Source organism: Herpailurus yagouaroundi, unplaced genomic scaffold, assembly GCF_014898765.1.
Source record: "Herpailurus yagouaroundi ecotype Mexico unplaced genomic scaffold, PumYag 530, whole genome shotgun sequence".
NCBI classification, from domain to species: Eukaryota; Metazoa; Chordata; class Mammalia; order Carnivora; family Felidae; genus Herpailurus; species Herpailurus yagouaroundi.
In genome coordinates this window covers 6,548,707-6,564,649 of record NW_024412747.1, presented here as the reverse complement: position 1 = coordinate 6,564,649, position 15,943 = coordinate 6,548,707, and the positions used below count along the sequence as shown (strand labels likewise).

At 53.0% G+C, this 15,943-nt stretch overlaps 1 protein-coding gene across 4 annotated transcripts in view; it reads left to right on the top strand.

Annotated features, from left to right (window-relative positions):
* The window catches only part of NTPCR (nucleoside-triphosphatase, cancer-related), a 37,882-nt gene that overhangs the window by 18,121 nt on the left and 3,818 nt on the right, over positions 1-15,943 (top strand). The window contains exons 4-7 of one of the 4 annotated variants that reach the window (XM_040464991.1): positions 4,899-5,108; positions 5,650-5,712; positions 13,606-13,710; positions 14,926-14,943. In XM_040464991.1, coding sequence (XP_040320925.1) covers positions 4,899-5,108; positions 5,650-5,712; positions 13,606-13,674 — 342 coding nt within the window. In that variant the 3' untranslated portion in view covers positions 13,675-13,710; positions 14,926-14,943. Of the gene's footprint in view, positions 1-4,898; positions 5,109-5,649; positions 5,713-13,605; positions 14,241-14,925; positions 14,944-15,943 lie in introns of those variants that run through there. The other 3 variants (XM_040464990.1, XM_040464989.1, XM_040464992.1) reach the window with 3 other exon arrangements.

Genomic DNA, 15,943 nt, shown 5'->3' with positions numbered 1-15,943 from the left:
CTGCCAAAGCAGGCCACTCTGTATCCTGGATAAAAGGCTGTTGGTGGCGTTACTTGTTCTGAGACCCTGAGTGTGTCGTTCTTTTGGAGTAATTGAGAGTAATGATTACTCCCAAAACGGGTCTGGGGCTCTGCCTCTGTAGCCCCTAGAAAGTACAGTGCCCTTGGTTCTCATTGGAGGCAAAAGTATTTTCCTTACAGTTAGATGGATTCCTTCCGTTCTTCCCTTCCATTTCCTTTTGGTTCCTTTCTTCGATTTCTTTCCTTATTCACACTGAGAAGACGTGTGGGTGGTATTGCATGTGGGGTATGGAGGGGAGCTTTGGCATCAGGTGGTCTTGGGGTTGACACCCGGCTCTCACTTGGGAGCTCAGTGACTTTGTCTCACTGTTCCTCATCCTAAAACAGGGCTGCAGAGACCTGCTACACGAAGTTTCTAGGACTGAACGCGGAGTTCCCTGTAAAGTGTGTTAGTCCCGGGCCACTAGGAGGGGCAGACGTAGGGATAGTTCTGATTGTTTCTGGTGGGAAGGCGAGTGGAGTGATGGGAGGCAGAACCTGGGGAAGGGCCTCACCTCGGCAGTCTGATTTGTGCGTGCCAGGGCCCCGGGGCCGGAGCCAGCTGGAAATCTGTCACGGACACCCACCAGCTCAGATGCCCAGGCTGGTCCCGAGGCGCTGGGATCACGAGGCGTAGCAGGTTCCCGATCCACTGGGCTGGCTGTCAGCCGGCGGATGCTGTTTCAGGCCCAGGATGGTGGAAGATCCTGAGGGCGCCGGTCTGGTGCTCTGCAGACAGGCGCTCGAGTGGGCGAGCCCCAGAGAGGCCAGTTAGGACACCCCGGAGGAGCCTGGAGCCCTGGGCCCTGGGGTGGGAATGTCTGGCACCAGGGCAGGGACAGCTCCCGCCCAGGGCACGCCCCAGTAGAGAAGGGCTGGGCTGCAGGGCGCGTCAGGCAGTCTAGACATCTTGTCCTGGCCGCCAGCCTGTGATTTCCTCCCTGGGGACACAGGGTCGAGTGCCACGAGACCGCTAAGGGATTTTGAAACTTTAGGCGCGGAATAAGCCCACATAAAAGTCTAGTCGGAGCCCTTCACTTTTAGCTGCTAACTTGAGCTGTGGGCTGGCTTGTCTGTGGCCACTGTTCCCACCATTTGCCTCTCTGGCTTCCCGGGACCGTGGCTGTTTGGGGGGCTCAGGGTCATCATTCTGCCCCCGACGACTGCCACGCGCTCCCCAGTTCCCTCCCGCGACTTTGATACTCGTGGTCCCAGACAGGCCAGCTCAGAGGCCAGGCTGGGGGTCTGACGGTAAAGAAAAAAGTAAGTTCATACCCCCAGAAATACTTAATGAAGTAAATCATTCACAGTAAGACAAATCCACTTTTTTTCAATATAGTACTCTGGTTAAATGAAATTGCCTATTTTATTTAGGTTTACGTTTTCATTTGTGTTCTTAAAAGTGCTTTTAAAGATTAAACAAGAAACTGAAAAAAGTCACACAATTTTTAGGTCTCTGGCGTAGCTGGTACACAGATATCTTGTTGCTCCAAACTGATTTAATCTTTCCAGAAAGCAAACTAGCTGAGTGTAAGCCAAGTTATAAAATTTTTCATGGCTTCCCTTACCACTGGCTGGTCAATATTACGACTCTGTCCCAAGGAAGTATCCTTTCTCTCAGAACACCCCAAGAACTGAAATATGCCTTGCAGAAACCAGTGTTTCTACCTCTTTGTGACAGTGAAAATATAAGTCGGCCCGAGATAGGGATGGTGAGTGTGGGAGAGGGGTGGTAAGTGGCCCAGGGAAGAGGAGTGGGGAGCGGGCAGGGGAGGAGAGGGGTGGTGAGTTGGGGGGGAGGGGAGTGGTGAGTGGTGCAGGGGCTGCCGGGTCGCGTCCACAGTCCTGCCGCCTCTTAGGTCCTGTGTGGAGAGAAGGTGTGGGAAGAAAAAAGACGCCAGGTGCGAAGCCGCCGGAAGTTCTTCATGAGCTCCTTACTGCACACCTTCAGAGGTGATGCTCCAGGGGCCCATTATCACTTTCGCAGCCGCACTGGGGAGGGCTGGGGAGGCTCCTGGTAGTTTTCAGACCCGGGCCCTGGTGCCGGCAGGGTTTTATGTGTGCTCACTGGTTTGTTCTTGTTTCCCTCTAAAGTTGCTTGAGTTTATATAAAAAAACAGTCGTGAATATGATAGTGCTTCCTTTATCACAGGCTTGACTAAATGTTCACGTTATTTAGAAAAAACGGTGTTTACGGGCTTCTGAGTTTCTAATATCTCTCAATTGAGCATGAATAACTTAACATTTTTTCGTCAAAAATCCCAGACTTCTTTTCGAGATTCTTACAGTTTCTGGGTGATAAAAGTCCCTAATTCTAGACAGAATAAGGATTTCCTGTAAACTGAGGTTTGAAAACGAACATTTCCAGTTGGTACAACATAGCGTATGCATGTGTGTCCAGGTATCTTTGTGCGGAAGCTTAAATAATGCCGTCGAGCTCCCGTTGGTGAACGTTGTAGGGAATCTGAGGAAAGGTGGTTGGAGAGCCTCGTGCTTTATGTTTATACCTACTCATATATTCGCGTACGTGCCCACGTGCATATGTACGTGCTGCCTGCATATGTACATGTACACGGGCACACACATCTTATTGTTTCTCTTTCTCTGAATTGACTGCTTTCAAACTCTCATTTTGATGGGCCAGGATAGCACCCTGTTTGGCTTCTAGATGCCTGTGGAAGGATGACCTCTGCAATTATTCCTGGTCTCTGGAGGCAGCAGAATGCCCCAAATACTCCTTGGTAAGAGTCAGGCCATTGGGACGGCTTGCCCTTGTGGGGTGTCTGTTTTTATGCTAATGAGAAGGTAGCTGCCAGCTTTTAAAATGTCTCCCAAATTGGGCACTCGGTTTTGAAGGAGAAATTTGGAAATTAGCGATTGATTCCACAGACGCCCTCACCCCGTCGCTGGGGGGCAACACTAGCTGCCTCAGCTCAACTTTGCATCACTCAATTCCATGGGAAAGAAAAAGATGCATGGGGCCTGGTCCCTGCCTGTAAGGGCGGGAAACAGGTGCACGCGTGCAAACACGCACGCACGCATGCACACATGCACACACACACAAGTGGGTGCAATTGAGAGGTAAAAATGAAATGCCTTAAAAACACAGGAGTTTAAGGGTACAGACCCTCTCTTGGATGTACCCCTTCCTGGTCTTCCTGCTAATAAACTGAGTGGGAAAATATGTATGTGATATTAAGTCAGAAAAGAATAAAAGTACCACTTACATAAAAGTTTGAAAACCACTTCCCTAATGATTGCCTTCAATAACTGCCTAGGATTAGACCCCAAATCTCATGGCGTCTATTCCAGAAGATGCCTAACTTGTCTTCCAGGTTCCACACAGTTAGCGGCCTTTTGGGCACAACCTGTGGTCCTCCCTGGCTGGAATCTCTCATCTGTTGGATAGATTCCACCGTCCTCTGTGTACCATGCAGGCTTCGGGATCTTCCCCCAGTCCCGTCTCTCGTGGGGACCACTTCCCCCCCCCCCGACCACACTGTACTCTGGCTTCAGGGTTGGCAGTTGAGCTAAATCTAGTTTAACTCAGCCCCGCATTCTGAGAACGTATTGACGTCATTATTTAAGGAGTCTAAGAACTATAGTGAAAAGTACTTTGTAAATCAGCTTTGCATAGAGGAAAATAATCATTTATACCAGGATATATAAAACGTTATTTGTCACTCAGCATTCACTGAAGTGCTAATCTGTGTTGTGTCCCCGCTATGGAAGGACTGTTCATAGCTTTCTCTGGGAAGGCTTTCCAGGGAGGACATGTTTATGAGTGATCATGATCAGTGATCATTAGTGTTGCTGTGTAACATGTTACCCCAGAATTTTGGGGTTTAACACCACGGACATCACCTCACACAGTTTTTCTGGGTCAGGAATCCAGGAATGGCTCAGCTGGGAGGTCCGGGCTCCCATCTGTCATGAGGTTGCAGTCATCTGCCGCTTGACTGGGGAGGATTCGCCTCCCAGCTCACTCTCAGGGTTGCAGCGAGACCTCGGTTCCTTCCCACGTGGACTTGGCCATCAGCTGCCTGAGTGTGCTCACAAGACGGCAGCGAGCCATCCCAGAGAGAGAGAGATTGAGACCACGGTAGTAGAAGCATCCCTGAGACCATCTCAGGGATGGTCGCGGGGACCAATGCTGGAACCCTGTGGCGGGGGACTGGACACGGGAGTCCCAGGAGCTGGGAGGCAGTAGGGCCCGTGGAGGCTGGCCGCCACACCTGTTCCGAGAGGGGCTTTCAAGGAAGGAACGCAGTGAAGTCGTTAGGAAGGGAATCTGAGGTTTAAAGGGCACAGCCCTGCTCACTTTTTTCTTTTAACCAAGACTCCTTTCCTTTTAACTTTCCCTTCTTTCCACCACCCCTTATAGTGCAGATTATGATACACACCGGCCTCTGCCTGCAGCGGTTTCCTCCTCCCAGTAGACGGGGAATCTCACACAGCTCAAAACCGAAAAAAAGAGGCCAGTGTTATTAATAAGGGCTCCCAGACTTGCTGTCTCGTTTCGTTTAAACCTGAGGCATGTGGGTGCTGCTTCTTTCCTGGGTGGATATAAATACAGAGCTTGGTTATTATTGGAACCATTCTAGAAGAGAGAAAATTGCCAGGAACCTGGGTGGCTTAGGGAACTGAATTTTCTGGTTGCTGCGGTTTCCAAGGGAGCTCTTCCAGATCCGTTTGCCAGTTAAGTGTCCCGTGGAGACGATCTTCTGCCTTCCGGGGCTTAACTGACTCGCCCTGGGATGGCTTAGCTGGTGAGTGGCTGGGGAGTGGGACCCCTGGGCCCTTTGCCTCAGGTGACCCTGGCGTCTTTGTTGTCTTCAGGCAGGTCCCGGCAGCGGCCCGGGGCAGAGAGTGTGTGTCATCGATGAGATTGGGAAAATGGAGCTCTTCAGTCAGCCTTTCATCCAGGCTGTCCGCCAGACGCTGTCCACGCCGGGGACCGTAGTCCTGGGCACAATCCCGGTGCCTAAAGGGAAGCCGCTGGCCCTCGTGGAAGAGATAAGAAACAGGAACGACGTTCAGGTGTTCAGTGTGAGTACAACCGGTCCCTGCGTCTGTGACAGTGGAGCGGGTGACCTCAGCGGGGTGGCTCTGAGGTGTGCCTTTGCTCTGAAAGACCATCTCTCCCCGCCCCCCGCTCCCCCCCCCCCCCGCCTTAGGCTAGATCCAGGTGAGTCTGATTTTCTAGGAACTTACAGAACTTAAGTCATACGTGTCACGGATGAAAGGACACATGTCCCCGTGGCCTCCGTCTGCCACAGAGCAGCGCTGTCCACCGGGAGTTTCCACGATGACGGAAGTGCGCTCTCTGCGCTGGCCAGTGCGCTGGCCATCGGCCGCCTGTCACTGTTTATGTTTCAATCAAATGAAAGATTCGTTTCTTCAGTCCCTTTGGCCACACGGACAGCACGCCTGCAGAGTCTGCCCTGACAGGCTCCCGGGGGGCTACCGGGGGGCTGTCGGGGTTCTGCGGTGCGGCACGTGGGAGGGAGGACCGGTGCTGTCACACTATCCCGTGGCGATGTCGGAGCCGACGTACGGGCCTCTGACAGCCCTTTGTCTGTGTCCTTAGATGCTGTCTTGCGCCGTGCCACCTTTGTGTCGGCGAGAGCCGCGTCTCTGCCGGGCTCTGCCCGTACCTGCTCTCCCCACCCCCACCCCCCGTTTCAACCCAGGCCCCGCGAGGGCCCCGGAACAAGGAGGCTGGCAGGGCCGCCCCACCAGCCAGAGTGGGAGGCGAGCTCCGGCTGCCGGGTACCACAAGCGCCGGATGTCGCTGGCTGCCGTGCCTCCGCCGTGGCCCGCCGGTCCTAGCGGGCCGTCTGCGTGCCGTCACCACAGTCTCCAGGGGTACTGTGGGGGCAGGAGACACATGTCAGGGTCAGAGCAGCCAGACTTGGAAAACTTGGTGCAGTCCTTGCTCCTTTCCTTCATTTAGTGAGTATCGACCGGGTTCCACCGTGAGCGAGGTTGCGACGATGCTGAACGAGACCACGTCCCTGCCCCCCGGAGTGGACTTGCTGAGGCGGGGGCCGGACCGCAGCAGCCGGGCGCACAGCTCGGCCACGCGGATGTTGCTAAGTGTGGAGAGGATAAGGCAGGGCGGCGCGGTCGTTGGGCTGGAGGTGGCTGGGGAGACGGGTCCAGCCAGGGAGCCTCTCGGAGGAGCTCCCGGGTGAGCGGACGGCCCCGCGAGGCCACGTGCTCCGCGACATCTGTGAAGTTGGGGCCCTCGTCTTCAGTTTCGTGCTGTTCTTTCTCTCGGTCTCTTACTTTACGTGGCCTCCAAGTGAGTTCGTGGTTGTGTTTCTAAAGTTCCTGTGGAAATAGAGGCAGTGAACAGTGAGAGATGATGAAAGATGAGTGGTTCTCAGGCCAGGCGGCTTCCAGGCGGAAGGTGGGGAGTGGCTGGTCCAGAGACTGGCCGTCTGCACACCAGCGGGGTCTACGAGCCGTGAGTGGGATCAGGGGAGTTGGCCCTGATGTCCAGAGGAGAACATCGTATCTTAAAATAATACCACATCTTCTCCTCTAAAACTGGAAATTATTCTCTGGGCAAGGTAATCATTGCTCCTAATGATGTGTAAATAAAATGATTAGCTTTTGGTTAATTACGGGAGACATAGGGGCTTACGTACCCCGTTATTCTTCTCTTTCTTGTGTTCCTTTGGGGCTTGTGTGATCTTTGTGTTCCCGTTTTATATGAAGAATCTCGTTTTCCATATGTGCAAACGTAGGGCTTGGATTAGATATTTCTGGCATCCTTTCTGTTTCTGACACGCAATAGAGTTCTCCGAATCCGTGTTTGAGAGCAGCCTCTGTGTCCAGCACTTAGTCCGACAGCGCACGTGAAGCATGTCCCCTTCCCTCAAGAAAGATAGATGATGTGACAGTCAAGATCTGGAAGCAGAGAAGGGAGAGAGTTCTGTTAGCAGAAGGCGGGGGGGAGAGGTGTCCTGAAGGAAGTGGTTCTTGTGGGGTTTTGAGGGAGGAAGTGGAGGGAAGAAGGACAAGAAGGAAGAACATTCCGGGTAAGGCAGTAGGTTGTGTAAGGTAGGGAGGGCAGCCTCTCCTTGCGAACAGCTGCGCGTGTCAGGACCGTGGAGATGGGACTGAACTCATGGGGGAAAGTACGCCCCTTGATGTTACTCCTATTGTAGGGACTTGTTCTTTTCTTTTCTTTTTTTAAGTTTATTCATTTATTTTGAGAGAGAGAGAGGGAGAGAGAACACATGAGCAGGGCAGGGCAGAGAGAGAGAGAGGGAGAGAGAATCCCACACAGGCTCCACACTGTCGGTGCAGAGCCCAACACAGGGCTCAAACCCACCAACCGTGAGGTTGTGACCGGAGATGAAATCAAGAGTCGGACGCTTAACGAGCTGAGCCATGCCGGCGCCCCATCTAGACTTATTCTTAGTAGCATCAGGCAAACAGCACTGCCTTTCAGAAAGACACCTGGAAACTTCCAGTTCTAGATACGGTGGAATAGACACACTTCTCCCTGTTCCTCCTGTGAGCTGTAGCTGAAACTGTTGGACGTTACACATAAAACAAACGTAAGGAGACCTGAATGGTGGAAAGAAGGTGGCACGCCGGCTAGGAAGCTCAGCCAGGGGACACCACCACAGACACAACTGAAAATCGCTTGTGCTGCCAGGAACCGGGAAAAGCAACTTGAGTGAAAACATCAACACGTGCCAACAGCAAGGTGACGTGAACGTTAGAATCACAGGGCCGAGGTTTTAAAGCAGCCGTCACAAAAACGCTTCCGTGATCAATTGCCAACACATTTGAAATACAAGAAAAATAGAAAGTCTCGATGAAGAAATGGAAAGGTCTAGCAGAGCTATGGGAGACATAAAGAAGAGTCAGATAAAAATTGTGGAACTACAGTAACTGAATGAGGTAAGTCTCTGACGGGACTCCCCAGCAGAATGGAGACAACAGAGGAAAAAAATGGTAAACCTGGAGGTAGAACAATAGAAATTGCCCAACAGAGCAGGCTTGAGGAGGGGGGGTGGCGAGGAAGAACAGAGCCTCAGGGACTTGCAGTACTATAATAAAAGATCTAACACCCCTGTCATTGGAGGATGGTCTTGGTAATTTAGAAACTTCTGTCGTGGTGTGGGTATTGACGGTCGCCTTCCTGTTAGGCTTCTCTTTAGGAAGTTTGGTTAAATTTTTTTTTTTCATGTCTTGTAGAGTTTACTGATCTCTAAGTGTGGCCACTGAAAAATGTTTTTAATTTATTTCATAGTTGCTTATTTGAGTGTAATTACATTAATGCTGCAGAGGCAAGAGAGGAAGATCTCCATGGATCAAGATTACTAGAAAGAGCTGTGTGCACTGTTTTCCTAGTTCTCTAGTAACGTGAAGAAAAGATTTTATCCCTGCTCGTCACTTCCAGTGGAAGTGCCACACACATACACATGTACACACACACATACACACGTGTGCACGTGCACGCATGAGTTTGGTTGTCTTAGAGGCATTTAGAAAGCATATTTCTTTTGATTTCCTTTGAAATATCTGCTTGATGGAAACGCTGGGAATGTTATTTGCTGACGGGACAGAAGAGGCAGCTGGAGCCTGGAACGTTCATTTAGATGCCGACGTGGCCACCAGTCACTGAGCACTGGACTTGGGTGCTGTGCCCAGTACTGTAGACCCACCAGTGCAGACTTCACAGTACCCCGGTGGGTGTGTCACATAACCTTTATTTTATCAAGGCTGCATAGCATGTCCAAGGTCTCTCAGTAGGCTGCAGAGCTAGGGTTCAAGGCTCCGTCTGTCTCGCTTCCAAGCCTGAGTGTTAGCATAATGCCGTACTGTTTCCTTTGTTGATGGGGTGGTTCAGATGATTTTGCTAAAAAAAAAAAAAAAATCTCAGGTTCCTAGAAATTATTTGGTTTTCTACTTTATAAAGTGTTGCTATAACTAAAATCTATTCCACTATCCTGAATTCAGAGCCTTTTACACTTGTTTTTTTTTTTTCCATAAAGCAGTTTTTATGCTTTTAATTTTTATTTGTGGATTGTAAGATCACAATTTGTGGATCGTAAGATCACAAGAATAACAGGAAGTAGGTCCCGACTTCCTTCCATTTTGGAAATTCTTAGACCTCTTCTTGTTCCTTGGTGGGTGTTTTCACCAAGCAGGGCATAAAGCGTGTTAGTCTCACTTGGAATTTGCTGCTGCCCTCCCGGCCTGTGGACTCCTGCAGATACAGGAGTGAGAGAATATCTGTTAACCTCTGGGTGGAAAGTCAGGCAGAGTGTCTGTAGAAGTTGACAAGCCAGTCCTGAAATTCACGTGGAGATGGGAAGGACCCCACTGAAACAGTCTTGAGAAAGAAGATGTTGGAGGACTCCTACTTCCTGATTTTGAAACTTACTACAACCTTCAGTGATCGAGACAGTACGGTCCTGGCCGAAGGCTGGACACATAGATCAGTAGAATAGAACTAAAAGTCCAGAAATAAATCCTTACGTCGAGGATCAGTTCATTTTCAGCAAGCATGCTGAGACAACGTAATGAGGAAAGAATTGTTTTTCAGCAAACTGCATCCAGTGCTGGAAAACTGGACATCCTCATGCACAGAAGGCAGTTGGACCCTTACATCATCTACCAGAATTAACTCAGAGTAGGATCCTAGGCCTAAATTTAAGAACTAAACTATAGTTCTCGGAAGAAAATACAGAAGGAAGTCTTGTAAACTCAAGGCAGGCAAAGTCTTACTTGATACAACGTGAAAATAATTCTTGGCTTGGAAACTTTAACCTTCATGAAAAAAGTAGAGCGAAAGGGATTGGATTCAGGAATAATCCTAATTTTAGGTTCAGTAACATAAAGACACAACATGAAACAGGCTAGTAATAACTTTGGATGTGTGTTAACTTATGATAACAAGCATTGTCAAATTACTTTCTGTAATCCGTTGCTTACTAGGAACTTGTCAGGGTCTTTCCCACAGGTTCAAGGAAAATAACGTATGTGCAGCGAGGGGCATTTTCCCTGCTGCCTGTTCCTGTATCTGAATATTCACAGCTTCGCTGATGTCCGGGTGCCCAGGTTGTTGACTGGTCGCTCTCAGGCCCTTCCGTGGCCCCTGGAGGCAGCACACACAGAGCAACGTGGATGCTTAAGACGGTCAGAGTCTTCACAATCTTTATGTTATCGCTCAGCTGTGTTTCAAAGACCCTGCTCAGCTCTCAGAATGCAGTAAACATCTACTGGGCACCCCCCATCCCCACCATGTGCCAGACACAGGATGAATGAGATGCCCCTGTCCCCAGGGAACTTAGGGTCTGCTCTTCATCAAGGGCCACCGGACAGGGCAGAGGGCTCAGGTCTCACTTGGCATCCTTTCTCTTGAGGCTGCAGTGCAGTGGGGTGGAGAGTGCAGGGGCTTCCTTCCTGCGTTCTTCCTCAGCTCGTTCTCGTCTGCGCCCAGTGCTGTCTCCTCGGTAAGGGCTTTCTGCGGCCAGCCTTCTGGTGGTTGAATACAAGACAAGGATTGTGCGCGCAGGGGAGGGCCCCTGAGGCTGACAGATGATTTTTTACTTGTTCTCGCATTTGAGAGCCCGTCTTCAACGCACAAGGAACGTAACAGTAATAACACTGTAGACAGTTTCATATAGACCTCTTACTGTGAAATTTTCAGAAAGAATCTTAGGGCAATCAAAGGGGGGTAGCAAAATATTAATGTCGTTTTTTTGCATTCGTTACATTTTTAACACAAAAACATTCTCAAAATGAATCTTTTCCAGTGTTTATTTTTTTCTATGGAACTAGGGCTTGGAGCATGCCCTCAGCGTGTGGGACACACCGCCTCCGCCCCTGCTGTGACACCCTTACCCCCTACAGCTCCCTCGGAGGGCCTGGGTGGGGCGGGGGCTCACTCACACCTGGGCGATGGAGCTGGGGCATGCTTGCTGACCGGAGGCCCGGCGTGAAGTTGAACCGAGACCAGATGGGGCCTTGCGAGCTGGGTCCTAAGACCAGGGTGGCCACGTGATCATGACCGTACGAAGTAGATGGTGAGGCATTGCCCAGACATACAGAACTGTGCCTGCGTGGCCTGTAAGCGCTCCTTTTTATTCCCTCTGAAGCCCCACGCCTGTTAGATCCCCCTGCTCTGCCCGCCCTGGCTGTGCCGCCTAACCAGCTTCCACGCAGACCCGGCACCTGGGGTCATGGGGCCTCCCACCTTCTCAGCCTTTCTTCCCAGGCCCGCCCCCCCCACCCCCAAGCGCCCTCTCGAAAGCCTGGGGATTTACAGAGTAGGGATGGAGCCTCCGCTCCTGCCCCAGCCTCCCTGCAGGTGTGGATTCTGCCCCCACCCGCCCTCCATGCTCTCCTCACTGCAGCTCGCATTTACAACCGAGCAGCAGTGGGACTGTCCCCTGTGCAAGTGGAGGATCAAGTGCCCATGACCGTGCACTCCTTTCGGTGACTGGCTAGAGAACCCAGGGGATAGTTGAGGCAGGGGTGCCTGGAGCGAGCAGTGCCCTAGTTGCCCCTTCTTTCTCACCCGTGCAAAGCTGGCATTAATTCTTTCCCTCTGGTCCAAGTGGTCTCTTCCTTTCCTCCTCCTCCCTCTCCTCCCCCCCCCCCCCCCCACGTCTCCTTTCCTCTGTCTTTCCTTTCCGTCCCTCCTCTCCCAGCTCCACGTCTCCTGTGTTATAAATCTTACATTTCTAGGGGAAGTAGCCCCAAATGCCCCTCATCTTGTATTCTGCCCTCTGAGGCACACGGTAAACTCTCAAACACTCTGAGGGCAGAGCCTAGGGTAGTTCCTGGTGAAGTCAGCGGGGAGGAAGGGATCTAACGGCCCCTCTCCACTAGCACAGTGGGGTTACGAAGCCCCCTGATGAGCCTGCCAGTTCCCACCACTGTCTTCCCCTTTCCTCCGTTCACATCAGCAGACTTCCTTGAATGCAAACAGCAGAGAGGGACTTGGCTAATTTAAGCAAAAACAGCAACAGAAAGCCTTGCAAGGCTGTGTGGCAGTTTCTTCTCAAGCCGGAGCAGAGCTGATGGTCCTCCTGGGACCACAGACCAGAGCAACAGGGCAAGGACCAGTGCACCTCGTCCTTGGACTTAGTGTTAGAGGTGGTGGCCTCGCCGTTTGCTGCTTGACTCAGTCCTTTCAGGACTCGGGCTCTCGGGAGGCTCTTCAGGCCCAGCTGGAACTCGTTGGCCAAGAGCCAGTTTCCTAGATGACGTCGTCTCCCAGAGGAAGGTCACAGTGCTCTTCGAGGAGGGTGAGTGGGTGCTGGGGAGCCACGGGGATGAAGCCCGCCGTGCGTCTCCATCACACGTTCATTTAGCGCCTGCTCTGTGCCAGGTGGTCCGCTAGAGGTGGGCGGGTGTGGACTCGTGCAGTGGGCAGTCCGGTCTCCGGGTCCGCCGGCACTGAGCCTGCTGGCTCTCCGGATGCACTCACTTCCTCTTTCTGCGATTCTTTGCTTGCGTCTTTGTCCGGGGGACCTTCTCCCATGTCCACCGGTCAAAATTCAGTCCAGTCCAGTCCACGGAAGTCTTTTCTCGCCCCGCCGCAGCTCCCGTGCGCCTCTCCAGAGTTTCTCTCCCGGACCCTTTACCACCAGTGCGCTCACTGTCCACGTCTGTCCCTCTGTTCTGCTCTGCCAGCTCCATGAGGTCAAGTCCCTATCGGAGTCCTCTCTGTGTCCCCAGTACCTTGCTCAGTTTCTGGTCGCCACCCCATCGATGTTGAGTGGGTGCGTGTGGGGGCCGAGCAGAAGGCACACACAGGGGACGGCTGAGGAGGTGGCCCTGCCCCTACCACCGTCCTGGTTGGACCGCCCACCGTCCAACCCCCCACCCAGGAAGGGGCGTCTAAATGCTTTTCTTGGACTCATTGGGACCACAGCAGTAAAGGAAAGGAAAATGAAAACAGATCACCGGGTAAAGTGTGAATGAACTCCCGGTTCCTTTGTGGAAGGATGCGAATTACAGAGGATGCAGCCGGAGTGGGGGGATCGAGGTCTAGCCTCTGCTGTGTCCCCAGCTACCTCCGAGGGCTCAGTGTGGTCCCGGCACCCCCCGGACTTAGCTTCCCCATCCTGCAGATGGGGAGTTGACTGACGTCAGAGGCTCCTCGCCAGGCTCAGCTTTTCCATGTGGAGAGACGAGTAGATTACTGACCTCTGGGACTTCCCAGATTTCAGGTTCGGCCGCTCTCGGTGGGCTCCTCGTAGGCGGTTCTCCTGGTTCAGGTCAGGTCGCACGGGGGCTGCGTCCCACCTGCATTGACATCTACCCAGAGCCCCTCGAGGGGGTCAGCTCCCAGCTCCTCGTGGTTAGAACCACTTCCACTGTCTGAGCTGTCGCTTTGCAGAAGCAGGGGTGGCATTCGACCTCGCGTGTCCTGTCCTCACAGTGCTCTCGGCCGGGGTTTTACGAAACCTGCCTCCCCTTCCCAGGCTCTCCCCGTAGAGCACTGCCTGTCAGAGGATTGAGGAAAAGGAAGGGACTCTGAAGCCTTGTCTTACTTCCCCCACAGGTCACCAAGGAGAATAGGAACCGCCTTCTGCCAGATATCGTGACGTGTGTGCAGAGCGGCAGGCAGTGAAGACGGCTCGCGTCCCTGCTTCGTGCGCTTGAAGAGGTGTGCTGGTTCACGCGGAGCCTCCTCGGGGCCCTGCCTGGCAAGGACTTAGGCCTTCCGGCTTCGGAAGCCTTGTGGGTTTTTCCGGAGAAAGCCTGACAGCTGTTCTCCAAAAAATGTTTAAAAGATCAGTTAGCCTTAATGCCCGACCTGCACTCCACGATGAGCAGTCCGCCGCGGCTTATTTATGCCGAGGGGGTCTGTTTATTTCCCCTTGCAGTTACGCGTATGATTCTGGTAAATTATGGAATGAGAAATGGCTTTCGGGGTATTAGATGGAACTCGCCCCCACTGAAGTTCATAAGCGTGTTCCGGGGAAGGGGGAGAGGAGCGGCCGCTACCTAACCGATTTTGCACGTCCCGAACTCAGACCCCGCTCCAGTTGGAGCTGTGGTTTCAAGGGACACTAGTTACTTGGTTTGTAAAAATAGTTCAGGGAAAGGCCAGTTTCGGTCCTCCCCGCCCATCTCATCGTCTGTTTGCTTATTGCTTAGTAAAATAAAAATAAATGTGTTGGTGCAAACGCGTGAGCCCTGTGTGGAGGCAGGTCTTCATTCTGTACTCAGGCCTGTGGGTTCGGGTCGGAGCCCCCACTCTGGCCACGTCAACTTAGACGTGGCCTTAAACCGTTCCCTGCCCCGTTTCCCTTCCAGAGTAAGGGGGAAACGAGTGTCGTCCAAGGAAGGCGATGCCACAGCGTGGAAGGAAGCCGGCAGCAGCCGTCCGTGTGATCCCCTGGGGAGGGCCCGGTGCCGGGAGCTGGGGCTGTTGAGAATGGTGTGGAAAGATCAGGTTCAGCCTGTCGCGGGGCGGCTGTGGAAAAGGTGGCAGGTGGTTGACGGTACTGCGGAGACCGCACGGTGCTTTTGGGTCCTTTCTGGTGCAGATCCGCGAATCTCCAGGGTACTTGAGCAGCCGGCCTTAGCTCCAGACCCAGCTGGCACAGATGCCAGGCGTGCCCCTGTCTGGAACGGTGGCCCGGTCTGGGCGTGCGGAGTGAGGGGTCCTGAGCACTGGGTGCACTGGACAGTACGGGAAACACTTGCGTCTCTGAGCCGGGACAGTGGTCGGTGGCCCCTGACGGGCTCTTTGGTCAGGATCCTTTCTTTGGTGTTTCCCCAGGGGAGCCTCCCGAAGCTTGGTCTGGATGTGCTGAGCCTTTGAGGGGTCACAGCTGAAAGGCCTACCAGCTTATGAACTAATCTCTTATTACAGATCCAGAGTGGGGACGAGGGCATCTCTGTCCCGCTGCCCAGGCCCGAAGGAGGGCCACACGCAGGTGTGGTCTGTGCACCTCCGTGTGTCCGGATGGCCACGCCACTGACTCAAGCAGCAGAGGCTTCCTCAATCCCCAGGAGCCTGGCCGCTGCCTCAGACCTACTCGCCAATGCCCACAGTCCTGAGGATCCCCGCGCGGCCTCAGGTAAACTGAGAAAGGGAACAGGCTGGGGAAGCGTCACCTACGTGCCCCTGAAGACGGACCCCGCACAGGCCTGGTGCAGCCGGTCCGCCCTGGCCAGAGGGAGCCCATCACATGGAGCCTTTACTGGCCCTGCAGGAGGGGCCTGTCTGTCAAAGTGCGAAGGGACGTTCTCCTCTCTGCTGCTTGTCCTGAGCTCTGTGTTTTCAGTCATGACTATATAGTACACTGATTGTGTCTGAGAAGGAAAGCTAGTGAAATTTCTCGCAAGAAGGTAAAATTGCTAGTTTGTGGGCACGGAGAGCTGAAACCAGGTGGGCTGTGGAGGGTGGGTGAAACAGGGTCCTCGGAGGTACCCAGTGTGCAGAACAGATTCGGGACGGCCCCCAACACGTAGAGGGGATGCGAGCTTCTGCGTGCTTCCTCTTTAATGGTAAAGAAAGCTGCCTTTAGTGGCAGATACAGAGTTTGAACCAAGTCTGTGTGGCTCCAAAGCCCAATGTCTTTCCACTCCTCCCACTGTGTCCCTGTTGAAGCTTTCTGTCCTTTCCTGTGCATCGTGTGCCCCCAGATCTCGGAGCTGACATTTTGCTGGGATAAACTGGCAGCTATAAACTGGAAGAGCATTTCGTGGTGGCTCTGGCAGGGACCTTGAATAATTTGTCAGGATGATCAGGGGCACATATGAAGACATCAGAAGCTATCCCTGTGTTTTAAGAAGTTTAATAAAGGATAATGCTGTGGTCTGAATGTCGCGCCGGGGGGCGGGGCCGGCGCCCGGGGGGGGGGGGGGGGGGGGGGGGGGGGGGGGGG